The following is a 17,816-nucleotide window of genomic DNA, read 5'->3' on the forward strand; positions in this document are numbered from 1 at the left end:
ATGTTTTCTTCAGGGAATCACGCCAAGACCAAGCGACAGGCACACATCTTGAGCCGCCGCCAAACAAATGAGAAGTGGAACATTTTTCGGCATTTGTCTTGGGAAAGGAAACAAAAGTCGCAAACATGGGGACCTGACATGGAGGAAGGCCGGGGTGAGCGTGCAGTCACCGATGATGGAGTGCCTATGACCCATGCGGAAACGGCACCCGAGCGATACTCACCCAGAGGCTTCTCCGAGGAGGATGGAAACGGCACCATCCACAAAGAGCAAGAGGCCAAGGACTTTTCAAACGACGACAACAATGACGGCCAGCAATATAGCGGTGAAACCGCGATAGACCCATCGCATAAACCAACAGCGGCAGGAGGTGGCGAGGGAAGCATGAGAAACAGGAAACCAGAATCAACAAAGGAGGCTGCGCAAGATGAGCCTGAAGAGAAACCGAAGAAAGAGCACCGGCTATTCAAGACCATCCATCCCAAGGAACCTTTTACCTTCAGGAATCAATTCCAACGAACGTTCTTGAACTCCTGGATCAACATCCTTCTTATTGCTGCTCCCGTCGGCATCATCCTCGGCGCGATCCCGCATATGAATCACTATGCCATCTTCATTGTGAACTTCGTGGCGATTATTCCGTTGGCAGCTATGTTGAGCTTTGCAACAGAGGAGATCGCTCTCCGGACTGGTGAAACTCTAGGTGGTCTTCTCAATGCCACATTCGGAAATGCCGTTGAGCTGATTGTCGCCATTATGGCCTTGGTCAAAGGAAAAATTGTCATTGTCCAGACTTCTCTTATTGGCAGTATTCTTTCCAACCTGCTTCTTGTCCTGGGTATGTGCTTCTTCTTCGGCGGTCTGCGCAGACAGGAGCAGTACTTCAACACGACAGTGGCACAAACTGCGGCTAGTCTGCTGGCTTTGGCCGTGGGGAGTATCATTGTGCCTACAGTCTTCGAGCAGATTACCGACCTTGCGCAGTCCCAGACGGCCGCTCTGTCGAGAGGCACAGCCATCATTCTCCTTTTCGTTTATGCTGGCTACCTATACTTCCAACTCAAGACTCATCATGCGGTGTTCAGCGAGGAGAGCCAGAAGGTACCGATGCGGCCGCGCAAGAATGAGCTGAAAGACGGTGCGATACAGGCGGGTGTTCTCGGCCCCGCCGGTTTAATGGGTCATGCAGTTCCAGGACGCTCAGACAATGAGAGACTTTCCAAGATGTTGATGGATAACCCCGGAGCAAACGACGCAGAAGAGGAAGGGGAGGACCCACAACTGAGCTTTGCCGTTGCGCTTGGTACCCTCGTGGGGGTGACTGTTGTTATTGCCTTCTGCGCCGAGTTTTTGGTTGACAGCATCGACTATGTGGTGAGAGAGGGCGGCCTCAGTGAAGAATTCCTTGGTCTCATTCTTCTACCCATTGTCGGTAATGCAGCAGAGCATGCTACTGCTGTTACCGTCGCTATCAAGGATAAGATGGATCTGGCTATTGGAGTTGCCGTTGGTTCTAGCAGTACGTCCAACTCATGAGCTATCCTTATTTAAAAAACGCTAACCTTCTCTTTTAGTGCAAGTTGCTCTCTTCCTGATTCCTCTTCTTGTCGTCATTGGCTGGGGAATGGGACGTGACGATATGAACCTTGCCTTCGATGTTTTCCAGGTCGTCGTCATGTTTGTGTCTGTTCTCCTGGTCAACTATCTCATCGGAGACGGTAAGAGCCATTGGCTTGAAGGAAAACTTCTCATGTGCCTTTACGTCATCATCGCCGTTTGCGCTTGGTGTAAGTTTGACCTGTTTTATGTTCTGACACGTTCTTCGCTAAAAGCTGTTTGCAGACTATCCAGCAAAGGTGGAGTAAGGCTCCTGACATTATACCCCGCGTATGCTGCTAGAAACAACGCAGCCCACACTTGACTCAAGTATTTCATTGTATCTATGTATAAATTCCTGTAATATCGAGGTTTCTGTGTATATGCACGAAAAAGATCATTAGGGCAACACAAGGCGTACACTGGTTGGGGTTTCATCATCAATTTCGTTGCCCTTATCCAGAAGGTGAACAAATATCAACATTAAACCTACTCACTGTTCCTTTTACTTTTACTCTTTTGGTTCATGTCTGTTGATAGACGAAACTGCCTTCTGTGGCACAAATTGGGAAGGAAGAAATGTGGCATCAAAGAAAGTATAAGGCCTCAATTTCAACAGCCCAGAGTTCTCAGGAACGATGAAGATGCCTTCTACTAGTAGGGATACGAATCAAACCCACCCGACTGAAAATTAACAATTACTCTTGAAGAATACAACAGGGATCGCTGCGTTTGTTTGCTTGTTGGTGTTATGAGAGACGCGAGGACTATTTCGATTTGATATGTGGTGATTTACGCGCGTGTATGGGGGCGAAGCGGCATCTCTGCTTTTAATGAGATAATGAATTACACAAAAGATGACCTATCTCCTAACTGACCCGCTTGGTGATCTCCGCGGGTATAGCCAAGAGTAATTGTATATTACCCTGATTTCTCCTAATTTGACCCACAGCTGTAATTGACCGTCGAAGATAAGCAAGGTCACGAGCTCCTTCTGCAGCGCCGGGATAATGTAGGTTGTTTCTACTCTAGAAGGATATTTGTACAATGATCACAGCCAAGACTTGGTCATGGACGGTCGCCAGCGACCTAAGAGCCGTATCACTCAAACCTTCATTGGCTGCTCGTCCATCAACCTCTTCATCAGAGGCGTGAATTTGCCATCCTTGTCCATCAGCTGAGCTGCAGGACTTACGAAGTCGTCCGCGCAATGGTTCATGCAGCCGAAGAAGGCGTACTCGTACACCCACTCCGTCTCATCCAGCCAGTTGGCCAGCTCAGCAGTGAACTTTTCGACCTCAGGTCCTGACCGGCTGATGCTCGCCACCTCGGACACGACCACCGGCAGCGACGGCCACTCCTCGTGCATGCTGGTGATGTACGCCCGAGCCTCCGCGGCGACGGTGCCGTAGTAGTGCACGCCGAGGTAGTCGGGCACGCAGCCCGCGACGAGCGCCATGAAGCGCCGCAGCCACGCGCGGCCGGCGTCGTCGCTCGCCACGGCCGGGCCGACCAGCTTGCGGCCCTGCGTCGCGCGCAGCAGCGGCACGACCTGCGTCGCCCACTTGTCGGCCGCGAGCTCGGGCGTGCAGCCCGGGATGCGCTCCGGCTCGTTGAAGTAGTGCACGACCTCGTGGCGGTTGCGCTCGTAGTCGGCGATCATCGCCCAGTCGTTGCCCTCGAGCTGAGCGGGTGTGCGGATCGTCGGCCGGTAGGGCAGCCGGCCTTTGAGTTCCGGAGGGACCCACGGGTTCCAGTTCGCGACGGAGCTGAAGGGTCCCGAGAAGTTGAGCTGCTCGATCGTGTCGGGCATGTCTCGCGTGTTGGTCCAGTCCCAGAGGAGGCAGCGTTTGCGGACGGCCATTTTGGCTGGTGGCGGCGTGTAAGTGGATGCTATGTACCAAGGGTTGTATTCAAATTCCGGCCCTGGCACGACAATATAGCTGGAAGAAAAGCGGCAGGCGGTGATCGCAGACCAAGCACCCTTCAGACTTCTTATAAGAGAAATGATGGACTAAAGACGGGCTTTTTCATGCATCAATGTCCTATTAGTGATGGCGGAGGCGTCGAGCTGTTGAGCCCAGATCTTGCTTCTAGTGACCAATGACGTAAGCCCGCCCGGCATGTAAGAGGTCGCCCGAGTGAGCACATTTGAACAAGGGAAGTGTGAAATGAGTTGAGTAGACGAACATATTCAAAAACACGTCAAGAGAGTATTGGCATCTCTGAGATTCTGTAGTATTTAATGTCTCCCGTTTGGGGTGATGATCCTAAGACTACTACTACCTCTTGGCGCGTTTTGCAGGACGAGCATTCTTTAATCTCTTGAGCTCCTTGACCTTGCGTTCCTTGCGGATATCGTCTGCATTCTTGATTTCCCTCTTGCTTCCTTCTCCGTCCTTGTACTTGCCAATTCTCTTCTCCTTAGCTTCGGCTACACGCTTCTTGCGCACATGATAGTCGTCCCTGAATTTGTCCGCCTCCTTCGGCGCCTTTTCTTGCTTGTGCTTCCAGAAACCACCGTTATTTAGTTGGCGAACGGTATTGTTGCGCTCAGCCTCGCCAACCCGAGGAAGTTTCCCAAGCCGGTTTGCTTTGCGCCATTTGTCGAATCTACCACTCTGGAAGCTCGCCGCGATTTTGACACCGCTCTCGCCGCGAATCATCTTGGCTCCCTTGCTACCATCCGTGTCGTTAGCCGTGGACACATATTTGCTGTTCTTCTTGTCCCAGCGCATCTTTGAACGAGTAGGCATGCCAAATGCTTTCGCACCGTCGTCATTCGTAAGGTCCATTGTGACATCTCGTGCTGCCTCGGTGAAATTTGCTCCGTGAGAGCCCGAGTGGACACCGTATCCCCGTTCCTCAGCGGTATTGATTGTTTTCGGTGTGTATGACATGAAGACGTCCTCATCCTGAAATGATGATGTTGACTTATGAGCTTTATTGCTCGATACTGTAACTTCAAGACCATCATCTGAATCCTCATCCAAATCAGACACTTCAGCTTCATTCTGTGCCACTACCAAGTCCTCATCCACAACGTCTTCATCGTCGCTCCCACTGTCGTATGCGTCGGCGTTCTTGGACGGCAAATCATCATCAGATTCTTCGACTGGTATCTCATCCTTATGTGCTGACTTCCGCGGTACAATCTTCTTCCTCAAGTTCTTCATGACTTCTGCTGCCTTGCTATGCACAGGCTTGCTGGTCATACTGACCTCAAAGATCGTTTCTTGTGGCCTGAAGCCGCTAATCTTTGCGAGCATTTCAGCGCGAGCAAACTCGATATCATCAGTTGTTTCTCCAAAGAGCGGATGAAGCTGCATCCAGGCTTTAGAAGCCACGATTTCTCGAGCTCGCTTTGCGCTCTGACTCGAAGCAGAATTTCTGGTCTTTACATAAAGCCTCTCAGCCTTCCTCGCAACTTGGCGAAGGGTGTTGATGTCTTCTTCGTCATCTAGGAGCTTGTTCACCCACTCGACATTCGACTCAACATCAGCTCGACGGAGAGCGCCCACAACAACATCCTCAGAGAATGAGGGCTGTTCGCCTGCTTCTTGGCCAACCACTAATCTCTTACCGAGGAACAGCTGGAGATCCAAAAGGTAGGGAGCGTCCGCTTCTCGTACGATACTGTAACTCCAACCCCTTTGTCCAGCACGTGCAGTTCGCCCGACTCGATGTACAAAGATCTTCGGTTGCGCCGGGAAGTCGTAATTGATGACATTCGCCAAAACGGGGATATCGATACCTCGAGCCGCAACATCCGTCACAACAAGGATGTTCGTTCTTCCCTTTCGAAAGTCTTCGACTTGCATCTTGCGCGCCGTCTGGTCTAGTGCACCATACGCGTGTGAGACTGCAAACCCAGAACTTCGTAGAACCGTCGCCACGTACTCCACATGATGTTTCGTAGCGGTGAAAACGATTGTCGAGTGCTCGCTCGGCTTTTCTCTGACATTGGGGTTCTCGCCTCGCTTCCTTTTCTTCGAGGATTTGTCGAATTCTGGCTGGGCATCCTCAGGTGTGCCGAGAGGCATTTTGATCACATCATGCAATATGTGAAGTAGAGCGCCTTCCTTTTCTGCTCCCTTGACAGAGAAAAATGCACTTTGAAGATCTGGGGAGACTTTGGTTTCTGCGTCAAGTCGCACCAAGCTTGGATCTTGTAAACCAGCCCGCGCAAACTCGACCAAGGACGCTGGAAGAGTGGCAGAGAAGAGCAGTGTCTGTCTTGATGGTGGTAGTGCATGGAGAATTTCGGTGAGTTGTGCCGCGAATCCCATTTCGAATAAACGATCGGCTTCGTCGAACACAACGTATCGGATTGATGATAGATCCAGAGACATTTCCACCTTCAAATGCAGAAAGCGACCGGGTGTTGCGATGATAATATCCGGATTGCCTGTCATAAAGCCAAACTGGTCTTCCAGACTATCACCACCAACAAGCAGTACGCTCTTCAAATCTGTGCCTTTGCCAAACTCCTTGACGACTTTTAGAGTCTGTAGAGCCAGTTCACGCGAGGGAGACATGATCAGTGCTCTCGCACCAACCCTGGCGCTGTGTGCCTTGAGCCGCTCGATCATCGGGATAACGAAGGCGGCGGTCTTTCCAGACCCAGTCCGGGCCATTCCCACTACATCTTTACGGTCCATGATAAGTGGTATAGCTTTGCGCTGGATGGGCGTCGGGACTGAGAAGCCTTTTCTCTGAATCGCTTGGAGCAAATGGGAATTGAGTCCTGTAAATTTGTCAGTTGTTGACAACGATGGTGAAGTATCTGGAGTGAAGCATACCCATTGACTGGAAACCGCCGCTTTTCTTGCCCGTTTTTCCTTTTACATTTGTTGTCTTTCGAAACGAAGCCGCCTGCTTCAAGGCAATGAAAGCTTCGTCGCCATCGGCTTCGTCCTCGCCATCCCCTCCTTCGAGGAAGTCGAATCCATTGTCCGCCGCCGGCGCATTATCCTGCCCCTCATGGTCCTCTGTGTAGAGAGAATCGAAAATGTCGACCTCATTCTCAGATGCCGCCGGGGATGCAGCTCGGCGAGGCATCTTGAAGGGTTTGCGGTCGGGTGGAGGTCGGGTCACACTACACCGTGTATTATGTAGGTGCTGAAGTGAAGCGGGCATGGGAATTTTTGCTGCAGAAAGTCACTTCACGGGGTCGCATGCTCAGAAAATTTCAGTGGGGCCTCTTATCGGTCTTATCGATTGTACCTTATCGCGCCACCAATCAGCCCCAACCTGCTGCAAGGTTGCAGGAGCGCATTACCTCGCGGGTGTAACCTCCTCCTCATAACGGCTAATCCTTTCATCCTCACTCAGTCAAAGTCCACTCCTGCTTGTCATTCTCCGGGACACGAGTCTACAACATGGCGACCAAGGATGAGAACCCTTCCGACACGAGGGATGCCTTGGACATCCTCGAGGCAGAAGGCAAAGAGTGGGAGAAGGTACAAGTCCCTGGTACCCGTGCAGGTGTGACAAACAGCTAACGAGAATTGCTTAGGATGCAGAGATCGACCGAATTCTCAAGGCCTTCCGACTAGATGCCTACGCCGTTTTGGGCCTAAAGCCTGGAATTCCCGAGTCCGACATCAAAATCGCTTACCGTAAAAAGTCTCTACTCATCCATCCTGATAAAACGAAGAACCCGCTGGCGCCAGATGCCTTCGACCGATTGAAGAAGGCGCAGACGGAGCTGATGGACGAGAAGCACCGCAGTAATCTAGATGAGGCCATAGCGGACGCGCGCATGCTGCTGATCCGCGAGAACAAGTGGACAGTCGACAGCCCGGAGCTGAAGACGGACGACTTCGCCAAGAAGTGGCGAGAGAAGACCAAGGAAGTGCTGATTGACAACGAGCACCGGCGCCGCCGCCAGATGAAGGCCCAGATGCAAGAAGAGGGTCGTGAGCAGAAGCGTCAGGACGAGGAGATTGAAGATCGCAAGCGCAAGAGGCAGCACGAGCAGGACTGGGAGGCAACACGTGACCAGCGTATCGATAGCTGGAGGCAATTCCAGAAGGGCAAGACGGGTGGTGATTCGGGGAAGAAGAAGAAGAAGCTGAAGCCCATCGGCTGATCTGTTCTAGGGTATTGGGATTTTTTCTTCGCGCTTTACGACATGGGCCCCCGGGATAGGGACATTAGATTACGAGCGAGGTATTATTATGGTATGGGAGTTACGTGAGTGCTTTCGAGAGATAATGTCAGTCTATGGACCTAACCAACTCAGCACTCGCCATGGCAAGCAGCTTTTTTTGCTGAATGTGCCTTGGGCAACGATACTTTTGCCTATGGCCTTTTTGACATGAGGTTTGCATGATCTGTCTAGTGTCTCACACTCCGCTCCTTGTGTTCTATTGACATTCTTGATAGATGAGACGGATAGATTCCGTCATATGTGTCCTCAAACATGGTAAGCGTCTGATGTGACAGTGTTGAAACTCAGTGGTTATGCTCCTATATCTATGCCCGTGGCTCGTCGCGGCGATGCTCTCAAGCCTCGCACCGGATTTCTTCCCCTGGATACTGTGACCGCCCGCCATTTGTGCTGAATGGTTTTGATATAAACTCTGCCGTACTCTACGGTTTGTTCTTCTTCTTGTATTGTATGAACCTGTTGAGATTCAACACGGCCTCATCTGCTCGGGATCTTAGCTCCCCTTGTGCCCGCTTGTCAATAGACTTCGCCATTGTCTTCGCCTTGGGAGAGATTTCTTCGAGATGTTTGAGGAAATTATCTTTCCAGAACACCTCTCGATCGCATTCTAATTTCTCGTCTCCGTAAATGTCGAACAACTGGTTGAGGGCCTCAATCGCCTCGGCAGTAGGTATTTCAGGCAGGGAAGAGAGGACAGTGATAAGGAAGATACCGATTTCGCGATTGAGAGGAATGGGTGCAGGATCCCGTCCAAGTTGGCCGAGCACACCGATACACTTGACGCCCAATCCTTGGAAAGGATCTTCGGGGTCCGATTCTGAAGGTGTGGCGGCTTCCTTGTCTTGGTCGAGTTTCTTGGAAGCCTGATAGAGCGACATGAATTTGCGATGCTCATCACCAGACAATGGAACAGAGCCTTGAAGACTACGAGCAATAGCCCAAGCCAAGCTGGCGACGACCGCTGCCAAGTTAATGTCGGCTGTATCAGTCGCCAGGATTGGTGCGATGACTTTGGACCAGATTCTCTTCGCGGCCGGAGCCCAAACCTGGAAGATGTTGCCATTCTCGCCATCTGCGAAATCAATGCATGATACTGTCCATGCTATGTTGTTGAGCGCCGAGAGGGAGTGCATCTGGATAGCAAGCGCCTCGTCTGACGATAGCGGAGCATTTGATAAACGAATGAGTTGTGGTATCGCCTTTTGAATAAGCTCTCGAAGGGTAGGAATGTCGTCAATTCCAGAGACATCATCGACATGGTCATCTGCCCCTGTGACCATCTCCATGTCGGCTTCCATTTCATCTTCGTCCATTTCGACATCATCATCGGTTCGATGCTCGCCATGCTCGCCATCTTCTTCTGGATCTTCTTCTCCCTCCTGATCTTGATTCATCTCTGTGTCATCACCTATGCCGTTCCATTCCTCTTCTCTTTTATTGCCTTTCTCCAAGGAACCCTGGAGGTCTGTGGCGATGGAAGCCAAGATCTCAAGGGCGAGCTGTAGGACGTCAATTGGAGTCATGGAAGCATTCCCGTTCGCCGTGGTCGTCTCCGTCTTGGTCTGTTCCAAAAGTCGTGTCAAGGCGGGGATCAAGGCGGCGTCAGTTGCGCCATCTTGTCCTGGACTGTGATCATGCCACTCAAGGGCTGCGAACATATTGTGAAGCACACCGCAGGCCAGCACTGCTCGCGAGCCACTGGCAGACTTGAATTTAATGAGCTGTTTAAAGCTGTTTGATGGATCGGCCAGAATCAGTTGCGAGACTTGCAAGTTATCCTCAGATAGTGCCATCAAGCATGTAAGTGTCTCCTCAAACACCTCAAGGGGGGTTGAGTTATATGAGACCAGAGTGAAAAGAAGGCGAAATATATCTTCATTTTTGATGATAGCATCCACAATCTCGTCTCGTGCAACAACCAGAGCGCCAACAAGTGAGAGCACTGAACTACAAATATCCCACACGAAGCGTTGCTGCGCTTTGGGTGTTTGTGCAAACGGCGGACTCTGGGCTGTGAGCGCTTGCACGACCTTTGTTCAACTGTTAGCTAGACAAGCAAACGTGGTGGCGGTCAGTAACATACAGTTTTACACGCATGTGCAATCGCAGTAAGGATATCTAGGCGATATAGATGCACGCAGAAGTCGCTGTCCTCCTCAGCTGCTAACGTCTTGAGGATCTCCCATCCGGCAGCCCTGCTCTCAATGCTAGAATCTGCGAGGGTTTCGGTGAGAACAATATGGACGACCTGTTCGCGTAGTAGAAGTTTTCGGCATTTTGTGTCTTGAATTATGTTTGCGATCGCACCTGCAGCGGCAGTTCGCGCCTTGGGCTCCGAGCTCTGCAGGTCTTTCATCACTGGGAGAATCCGCTTCTCTCTGATGGCAGCCAACTCAGGATCTGATGGAGGTTTTACAGGCTTCGCAATAGGGTCAGCTCGACGAGCACCTCTGTTCCTCCGTGATTTGCCCATGGTGACTCAGTTATCGGCAAATTCGCCTGCAAAAGTTCCGCTGAAACTCTGCTGGTCCGTGAGGAAATATGAGAATTGTTTGGACTTGAATTTTTTGTGATCTTCAATATTCTTCCATCAATTCTTCTCTAACAGACCTGATTGGAGGGGTGTTCTAGAGAGGCGCACAGACACATAGCCAATTAGGTGGGGCCACCCGAGAGAGATCAACAAGGGGTGCCTGAACAAGCGGCCGGTAGTGCCACGGTCGCAGCTACCTGCCATGAAGTCCGGGGGGCTTACCTTATATGATCGATCCCAGTGTCAAGGGTCCAAACGAGCTTTCAGCCGCCAGATCAACCCGACAATATCGAGTCGTGCCCGAGGCCACCTCCCAACTGTGTCCAATCGAGTAGCTCCTTAGACTTGCTCAGCGCATCCATATTCCGCGCGCGCTCGTTCTCATGCAAAGCAATGCGGCGATGAGATGACGCCCCAGACAACCCTAGCTACGACATCGCAGCTTAAGGCTCCTTGAATCCTTCCATCGAAGCTCGCGCGGAGCATGCCGAATCGCCTATGGGCCAACATGCAATCCCTATTCCTCAGCGATGAGGAGATGGGGAAGAAGGACGACGATCATAAATCTACCAAGAAGGGCTACAGATCGGGCCCCTGGCAACCTGCTCGCGTGCCCCCGCGCAAGACCTTCAAGCGACTGGGCTTACTACTCTTGGCCCTCTCTGTGGTCTACCTGTTCATTAAGAACATTCCCACCGACCTTGGGCCTGCGCGAAGTGGCCGTCCGATATACCTTCCACCCGAAGACGGTGAACTGGTCGTCAAGCCACCACCGAGGAGGCCGCAGAAACAAGCACCGCCACCGGTCAAATCGAAGCAGGAGCAGCCATCCACCGAATCGTCCTCCACCCGGGACTACAATGGACCAGTCAAGTTTGTCAATCTGGCAAGCTCATTGCACGCGATCCAGAATACAAGAGGTGGAGCTCCCTTGAATAAGAATATCCTATTTGTGGCATCTAGCCTCAAAAGTGCAGCAACATTGCTGCCAGTCGCGTGCCAGATGGGAATGGAATTAAGGAGCTACGTTCATTTCGCTTTGATGAGCAGAAGCGAGATTGACATCGAAGAGTTGCAGAAGATCAATGGAATCGATGACTCCTGCCACATCATATTTCATGGTATGTTGGGCTGGGGCAGCCCCTTGGATACCTACCCGACACAGAGCTGACAGCTGGCAGATGCGCGGCCGGACAACTCGGCCAGGTCAACCGATGCTCGTCTCGTGAATGGCATTATTCGTGCGTTATGTGAGTGCAGATCCGTCTAGCATCACTTCGGCTCTAACGAATTATCAGATCACATTCATGTATACATGCACCCACAGGCCTTGATCGTTGATTCCTCATTGTCAGAAAGTCATGATTTTCTGAGAACAATCAGAGAACAAGCTACTGTGTTGGGAGCGCCTCTGATTGAACTACCTGAACATGCTGTGGATCGTTTGAACTGGTTGACCAAATTGGATAGCCTGTCTTTGGCCGGTATGTCACCGGATATCTATGAACCACTTCCTTACTAACAGATCGTATAGCTTGGAACAACGTGAACATCGATATTCTGATTCAAGCACCTCATGAATCTTCTGGAGGGTTAATACGGCTGCTAAGATCCCTAAGTGCCGCCGATTACACTTCGAGCTCTGTTCCCCATCTTACTATCGAGCTTCCGCAAAAGATCGATCCGCCAACAGAGAAGTTCCTCGAGACATTTCGATGGCCGCCTGCGCATGTTCCAAATCCAAACAATGTACAGCAGCTGTCTTTAAGACACCGAATTCCACGGCGTGGTATAAGCGAAGAAGAGAGTTCAATCCGATTTCTCGAGTCTTTCTGGCCTGCCCGCCCAAGAGACAATCACATTCTGGTGCTTTCACCTCAAGTAGAGTTATCTCGTCATTTCTTCCATTGTAAGTGCCCCTATTGGGTTTGCATTTCGCCTTGACCATACCTTGGAATGTTATTCTCAAAAGCTGGCTAACACGAGGGTGCTCCTATCTAGACCTCAAATACACTGTTTTGGAGTACAAGTACTCGAATGCAGCAGTGCTTCAAGAGTGGGGTACGAGACTCCTGGCAGTGAGCTTAGAGATGCCGTCAACATATATCGATGGCTCTGGATCCTTTTCCCAACCTCCAAGGCTTGAATCTGCCAAGTCTGTCGAGAAAGGCGCAGATAAGGAGACCTCCTTCCTCTGGCAGGCCCCGAATAGCAATGCTGCGCTTTTCTTTGGTGAGAAGTGGGCTGAGTTACATGGCTTCGTGTCTCAACTCCTTCAAATCCAGCGGAATTTCCAGACGCCTCCAGAAATGTTGGCACAGAAGCTGGTCAGCAAGAAGTTTCCCTCGTGGCTGGAACATGCCTTGAGGCTCTCCCGGGCTCGTGGATATTGGACGCTCTATCCAAGCCAGAAAACAGCGACCAATTTAGCCACTGTTCATAACGAACTTTATAAAGCGCCCGAAGAATATGAGAAAGAAATGCCGCAAGATGCAGACAATGTTCAAGAGATCACTTTGGCACGAGGAGGCCTCTTGGACAGTCTACCAGATGGAGGAACTCTTGCACCTTTCAACGATTTGCCCTTGCTGTCTTGGAATGGTAAGCAGACAAATCTAAAACAAATCAACGATGACGCATTATCTTTTGCGACGGAGTTTAAGCGATCAGTTGGTGGATGTACAGCGGAGCGTACGACCGAGACTCTGCCGGATAAATCGGCCAGAGATCTCTTCTGCACTAGCAAGTGAATTGCACGGTGGAATCAGCAGTATCGAAGAGCATGGAATATTTCTAGGGCATCAGCGTTGTTTTCATCTTCGAGGGTCTTATGTTCTTGTTCCTCGCGGTATATATTGAATAGCGATAGCCCCTCTTGTATATACCAACAAGACGGCATCAGGCAACGCTAAGTGTCTTTCCAGATTTTGAGAAGCTCAATCATCTTCGACATTTTCTCCCCATCTGTTGACGACGAGGAGAGTGATACATGTTGCCACTATGCTCAGTGATATTGCAGCCAATACCTGTAATCTTGTTAGTGTCCATCTGAATGGTAGCGGGCGTCATACGTACTGATTGTGTCCTCCATCCAGTCTGAACAATCGCAGCCCGTCGACTGTACTTATTCACAGTTTCTGCACAGTAAGCATCGCACATTGCCATATACAGTTGCCGAGACTTACTGATGTAGTTCCCAAGACCTAAAATCAAGGATGCTACGGAGAGAACCCAGAATATCGCACCCAGCGGCTTCGCCATCCGCAACTCTATGTCGGTAGGCTGATGCTTCAGATGGAATGACAGCACAAGAGCCACTGATACAACAGCCATGTAGACCGACAGTCTCAAATATGAGAGGAATGCTGGTGACTGTGTGAGTGATCTGAAACCCCGGGGAAGTGAAGAGGGAGACAAACTCCTCTCATTTGCGCAGTGGTCTCGCGCATCGCTGCTCTCGTTCTCGAACAACAAGGGCCCGAAAAAGGGCCACGTCCAGAATGCGTCGTCGCCGCCATACCCATCCCTGCATATACATGTTAGAAAGCCTTCAATTTTTGCCATTCCTGAGATTGCATGCCTACCTGACCTCAGCGACCTGCACGGGCTCAGTGAGTTTACCTAACGGCGCGCAGCATGCAATGGTCCCGTCCTCTTCGTCCCGGATCTCATGCGAAGACATAGTGGGTCGATATATATGATAGATATCGTTAAGATCTCTCAATTCTCTCGGTTTACGATGAATCCATGTCAAACGAGCGGCCTCCAGGCCTGTGAGAGATGCGCTGTTGACGTCAGTGATGGCGTGACGGAGCTATGAGGCTCTTAGGTAAGGTCTGCGCGATTGAATCTTGGCGAGTTTCTTCGAGCCGAGCGTGCAGTTGCATACCTCAAATCTTTTGAGCTTTAGGCAATCCAGAAGCTAGGATTCCGGGCCTGGAGTCTATATCTGTTGCGATCCGGCCGGACGGTAGTGATACCGTACTTGACGTTCGGTAGTTGAAGGGCGGGGACGAGAGGCCGGGCTTGTCCATTTATTTTGGCATAGTTAGGTGTATCAGCCACCTAGGTGGACTACAAAAGCCCACTGTGCCAAAATGCAGATACCATGACACCACGATACTACTATTCTCCTGCTAGACTTTTATTTGACACATGGTGCACATCTTCTACAAGGGATCTGTGAAAGATTTATTCTATCAATCACCGCTTTGCCATGCCAATTACAGATTAAATTGTCAGCCATCATAGTTAATATGGATTCGCTGGTCACGTTCATTCTCTGGTTGTTCGCATATTCGCATATGGAACAAGTCGGGCCCATATATTCACGTCAAAGGTTTCGCAGTTGTATTAATATGAAGATGGATATTGTTTAACATATAGCTTTTTCAGAGTTGGAAAGCCGTGCAGCACGCCGTCCACCAGTTTCGGGAGGTCAATAGAGCAACGATGCATCCTTTCGAGGCGACTAGCTGCCGCAACATGAACATATCCCTGATACAAACACACAACTATGCGAATCTCTTAGTCACAGGATATCTATCTGCAATTTAGTAGCATTTATCGATGGCTGTCTTTCTCTTATCAATTGGTATCACGTCCCTGCAATTGTTATCTCGTATTTTCATGGTGATCACCAGTGACGTACGCACCTGGCAGCCAGCCATTTGCGCCAATGCAAGCTAATCGTCGACGAACTCCTGGCATTGCGTGATGTACGCCGAAGCGATCGCCCGTGTTGCAGAGCGAGTTCTAATGCAAGCCATATCGCACCCGCGCACGATGTAGCGGAGACGGGCGGCGGATCCCTACATCGGCGGCGGGTCCATGAGTCAACTGCGCTAGCAATAAGTAGGTGGAGGTGCCACCAGCCCATCGAGTCAAGGTAGACAGACACTCACTCCAGTTCTTCATCTGCCGAATCACAGTCCTCAGATGCTATAATTTGCTGTCCTCTTATTCGTTCTCATCTAGCTAGAGTACGGCTTCAACACACAGGAGGGACTTATTATTGGTGATAGCTTCACCTCGCCCGCTCTATGTTTATTGTTGTCCACTAAGAGCGTTATCGGGGAGATAGCGGTCAGCAACTCGACTTCGGCAAAGTGATCATCTGAGGACGGAGTTGTCCTCCAACCCTCAGGTCTCACAATGGCAGGCAATCGCCCGATTCCGGGGAAGTCTTCCACGGCTGCACCTCTTGACTTTGCGTCCTCGTTTGCGGCGTCATTCAGGTCGGCCTCGCCGATTGCGCAGGAAGCTCTCGCCCGGGATCTTGCTGAGTGCTCAGACGACGGCGATGACGCCTCCGAGGCATTTGAAGAAGGATCAAGCTCTGATACTGACTCCATTGGACCAACGCTGTACCGCAGGCCGAGTGGCATTGCGTACGGCACCGCCCGGCCGGCCCTTGGACCTCGAGGCTTCGAAGATCCTGTGCTTACCCGCATCGAGAAGAAACAATCTCGAAATGAGGAGAGGAGTCTGCTAAGGGATAATCACATATTGCCACCCAAGCATCCGGCACCGAAAAAGCAGACCGTGTTTGGTCGGCTGTACAAGAGGCTTTTTAGCACAAAAGTCCCTCGGCCGGTCGACGATGAAGAGGTGCCGCAGATAGTGGTTGAGCCGTCCGAGACGTCCCCGTTGTTGGAGGCGTCTGGAAGCGGGACACAGCACCTCAGAGAGCAATGGGAGGCGGCTGTGGCTGCAGGACAGATCAAGACGACCTGGCAGCGAGAGTCCAAGACCATTGCGGTGTACTCCCGGTCTCTGGTGGTGACGTTCATGTTGCAGTACTCCATTAATATCGCGAGTATCTTTGCTGTGGGGCATATCGGAAAGGAAGAGCTTGGCGCCATCAGCTGTAAGAATTCACGGGAATCACCGTTCGCCCATCTGTTGCAAGCTTTGGCTAATTCAAATCTAGTGGCAACGATGAGTGCCAATATCACGTGCTACTCGTTCGTTCAAGGATTGGCGACCAGTCTGGACACTCTATGTGCCCAAGCTTATGGCTCTGGTCACAGACATCTGGTCGGTCTGCAACTTCAGCGGATGACGATCTTCCTTCTCATCCTACTCATCCCCATCGCGGTTCTGTGGCTGAATGCTGAGAGCATATTGGTTCATCTGATCCCTGATCCGCGGTCGGCTGAGTTGGCTGGCCTTTATCTGCGAGTGATTCTTGCCGGAGCTCCAGCCTTCGTTTGCTTTGAGACGGGCAAGAGGTTCGTTCAAGCTCAAGGTCTGTTCCAGGCGACAACATATGTCTTGATGTTTGTGGCGCCGTTGAACATTTTTCTCAACTATCTATTTGTCTGGAGATTCGGTTGGGGGTATATCGGCGCTCCAATCTCTGTGGTCATCACGCAGAACTTAATGCCGATTCTGTTGTTCATGTACGTTTGGTTGATTGATGGGAAGCAGTGTTGGGGAGGATTTACCAAGAGAGCATGGTCAAATTGGGGTACGTTAGAAATCCTCGGCGATGCCACTGGTTGCGCGCATTGAAGATTCTAACCCTGATAGGACCCATGATTCGCCTTGCTCTACCGGGAATGATCATGGTTGAAGCCGAGTACTTCGCTTTTGAGATTCTAACCCTAGCGTCAGGTCAATTTGGCACCTCATATCTCGCCGCGCAGTCTATCCTCGTGACGATCACCTCGACCACCTTTCAGCTCCCATTCCCAATGTCCATTGCGGCGTCTACGCGCGTTGCCAATCTGATCGGGGCTAAGCTCGTGGATGCCGCAAAGACCTGTGCCAAGGTAGCTGTCGTTGCTGGCTGCATCGTCGGGATCATCAACCTGACCATCGTGTCTTCCCTTCGCTACCAGATCCCACTACTATTCACAAAAGATCCAGACGTCATTGAGCTCGTTGCTCAAGCAATGCCTGTTTGTGCGATCATGCAGGTCTTTGACGGGCTTGCGGCGGTCTCTCATGGTCTTCTCAGGGGAATCGGCAAACAAGAGTTTGGCGGGTATGCTAACCTGGTCACATACTATGTTGTCGCATTACCCCTTTCCTTCGGCACCGCTTTTGGCCTGAAGTGGACATTAGAAGGCCTGTGGTTCGGTGTCACGATTGGTCTGCTCATGTAAGTATCGACACCCGCACGGCATAAAGGGGGCTGTTTTTAGGAATTGCTAACATCATCCGCAGGGTCGCGGTTATCGAATACTGGTATCTATACAAGTCAGACTGGGAACAGGCAGCAAAAGAAGCTGAGCGCCGGAACGAAAATGCGTAATATGATAGAGAAAACGGCTTTGTAGAGCGCTTGGTTACCAGTAGATACCCATTGATGATCGGAGATATCAGCTAAAGGTCTAAAATGATTTTGAACAGACCTATAGGCAAAGATTATAGAAGCCCCTGTCCTCACTTGGATTCGGAATCATGTCAGTGGCTCGACTGTCTCGATGAAATGAAGACCCGTCCGTGCCCATAACTACATCACCCAAATGGAGAGTCTAGACGCAACGCTCCTGCCTTCAGAAG

General features: G+C 50.9%; 6 protein-coding genes across 6 annotated transcripts; 3 read left to right on the forward strand and 3 right to left on the reverse strand.

Annotated features, from left to right (window-relative positions):
- Positions 1-1,865, forward strand: UCRPA7_515 (putative calcium proton exchanger protein; the record flags this gene model as incomplete). The annotated part of the gene is made up of 3 exons (XM_007913110.1): positions 1-1,519; positions 1,575-1,787; positions 1,843-1,865. 3 exons carry the CDS (start codon positions 1-3, stop codon positions 1,863-1,865), a joined length of 1,755 nt encoding a protein of 584 aa, XP_007911301.1.
- Positions 1,866-2,701: 836 nt separating this feature from the next.
- UCRPA7_516 (putative glycosyl hydrolase 53 domain-containing protein) lies at positions 2,702-3,460 on the reverse strand (the record flags this gene model as incomplete). The annotated part of the gene is made up of 1 exon (XM_007913111.1): positions 2,702-3,460. One exon carries the CDS (start codon positions 3,458-3,460, stop codon positions 2,702-2,704), a length of 759 nt encoding a protein of 252 aa, XP_007911302.1.
- A 418-nt stretch (positions 3,461-3,878) lies between these two features.
- On the reverse strand, positions 3,879-6,657 carry UCRPA7_517 (putative atp-dependent rna helicase dbp10 protein; the record flags this gene model as incomplete). The annotated part of the gene is made up of 2 exons (XM_007913112.1): positions 3,879-6,343; positions 6,399-6,657. The coding sequence occupies 2 exons, from the start codon at positions 6,655-6,657 to the stop codon at positions 3,879-3,881; spliced, it is 2,724 nt and encodes a 907-aa protein (XP_007911303.1).
- Positions 6,658-6,977: 320 nt separating this feature from the next.
- UCRPA7_518 (hypothetical protein) lies at positions 6,978-7,690 on the forward strand (the record flags this gene model as incomplete). The annotated part of the gene is made up of 2 exons (XM_007913113.1): positions 6,978-7,058; positions 7,115-7,690. 2 exons carry the CDS (start codon positions 6,978-6,980, stop codon positions 7,688-7,690), a joined length of 657 nt encoding a protein of 218 aa, XP_007911304.1.
- A 503-nt stretch (positions 7,691-8,193) lies between these two features.
- UCRPA7_519 (putative arm-like repeat-containing protein) lies at positions 8,194-10,244 on the reverse strand (the record flags this gene model as incomplete). The annotated part of the gene is made up of 2 exons (XM_007913114.1): positions 8,194-9,801; positions 9,855-10,244. The coding sequence occupies 2 exons, from the start codon at positions 10,242-10,244 to the stop codon at positions 8,194-8,196; spliced, it is 1,998 nt and encodes a 665-aa protein (XP_007911305.1).
- A 5,214-nt stretch (positions 10,245-15,458) lies between these two features.
- Positions 15,459-17,565, forward strand: UCRPA7_520 (putative mate efflux family protein; the record flags this gene model as incomplete). Its single annotated transcript, XM_007913115.1, has 4 exons — positions 15,459-16,173; positions 16,237-16,776; positions 16,839-17,412; positions 17,478-17,565. The coding sequence occupies 4 exons, from the start codon at positions 15,459-15,461 to the stop codon at positions 17,563-17,565; spliced, it is 1,917 nt and encodes a 638-aa protein (XP_007911306.1).
- Between the last annotated feature and the right edge of the window lie 251 nt (positions 17,566-17,816).

The sequence above is a fragment of the Phaeoacremonium minimum genome (assembly GCF_000392275.1).
Source record: "Phaeoacremonium minimum UCRPA7 unplaced genomic scaffold PA7_03_scaffold_39, whole genome shotgun sequence".
In the NCBI taxonomy this organism is placed as follows: Eukaryota; Fungi; Ascomycota; class Sordariomycetes; order Togniniales; family Togniniaceae; genus Phaeoacremonium; species Phaeoacremonium minimum.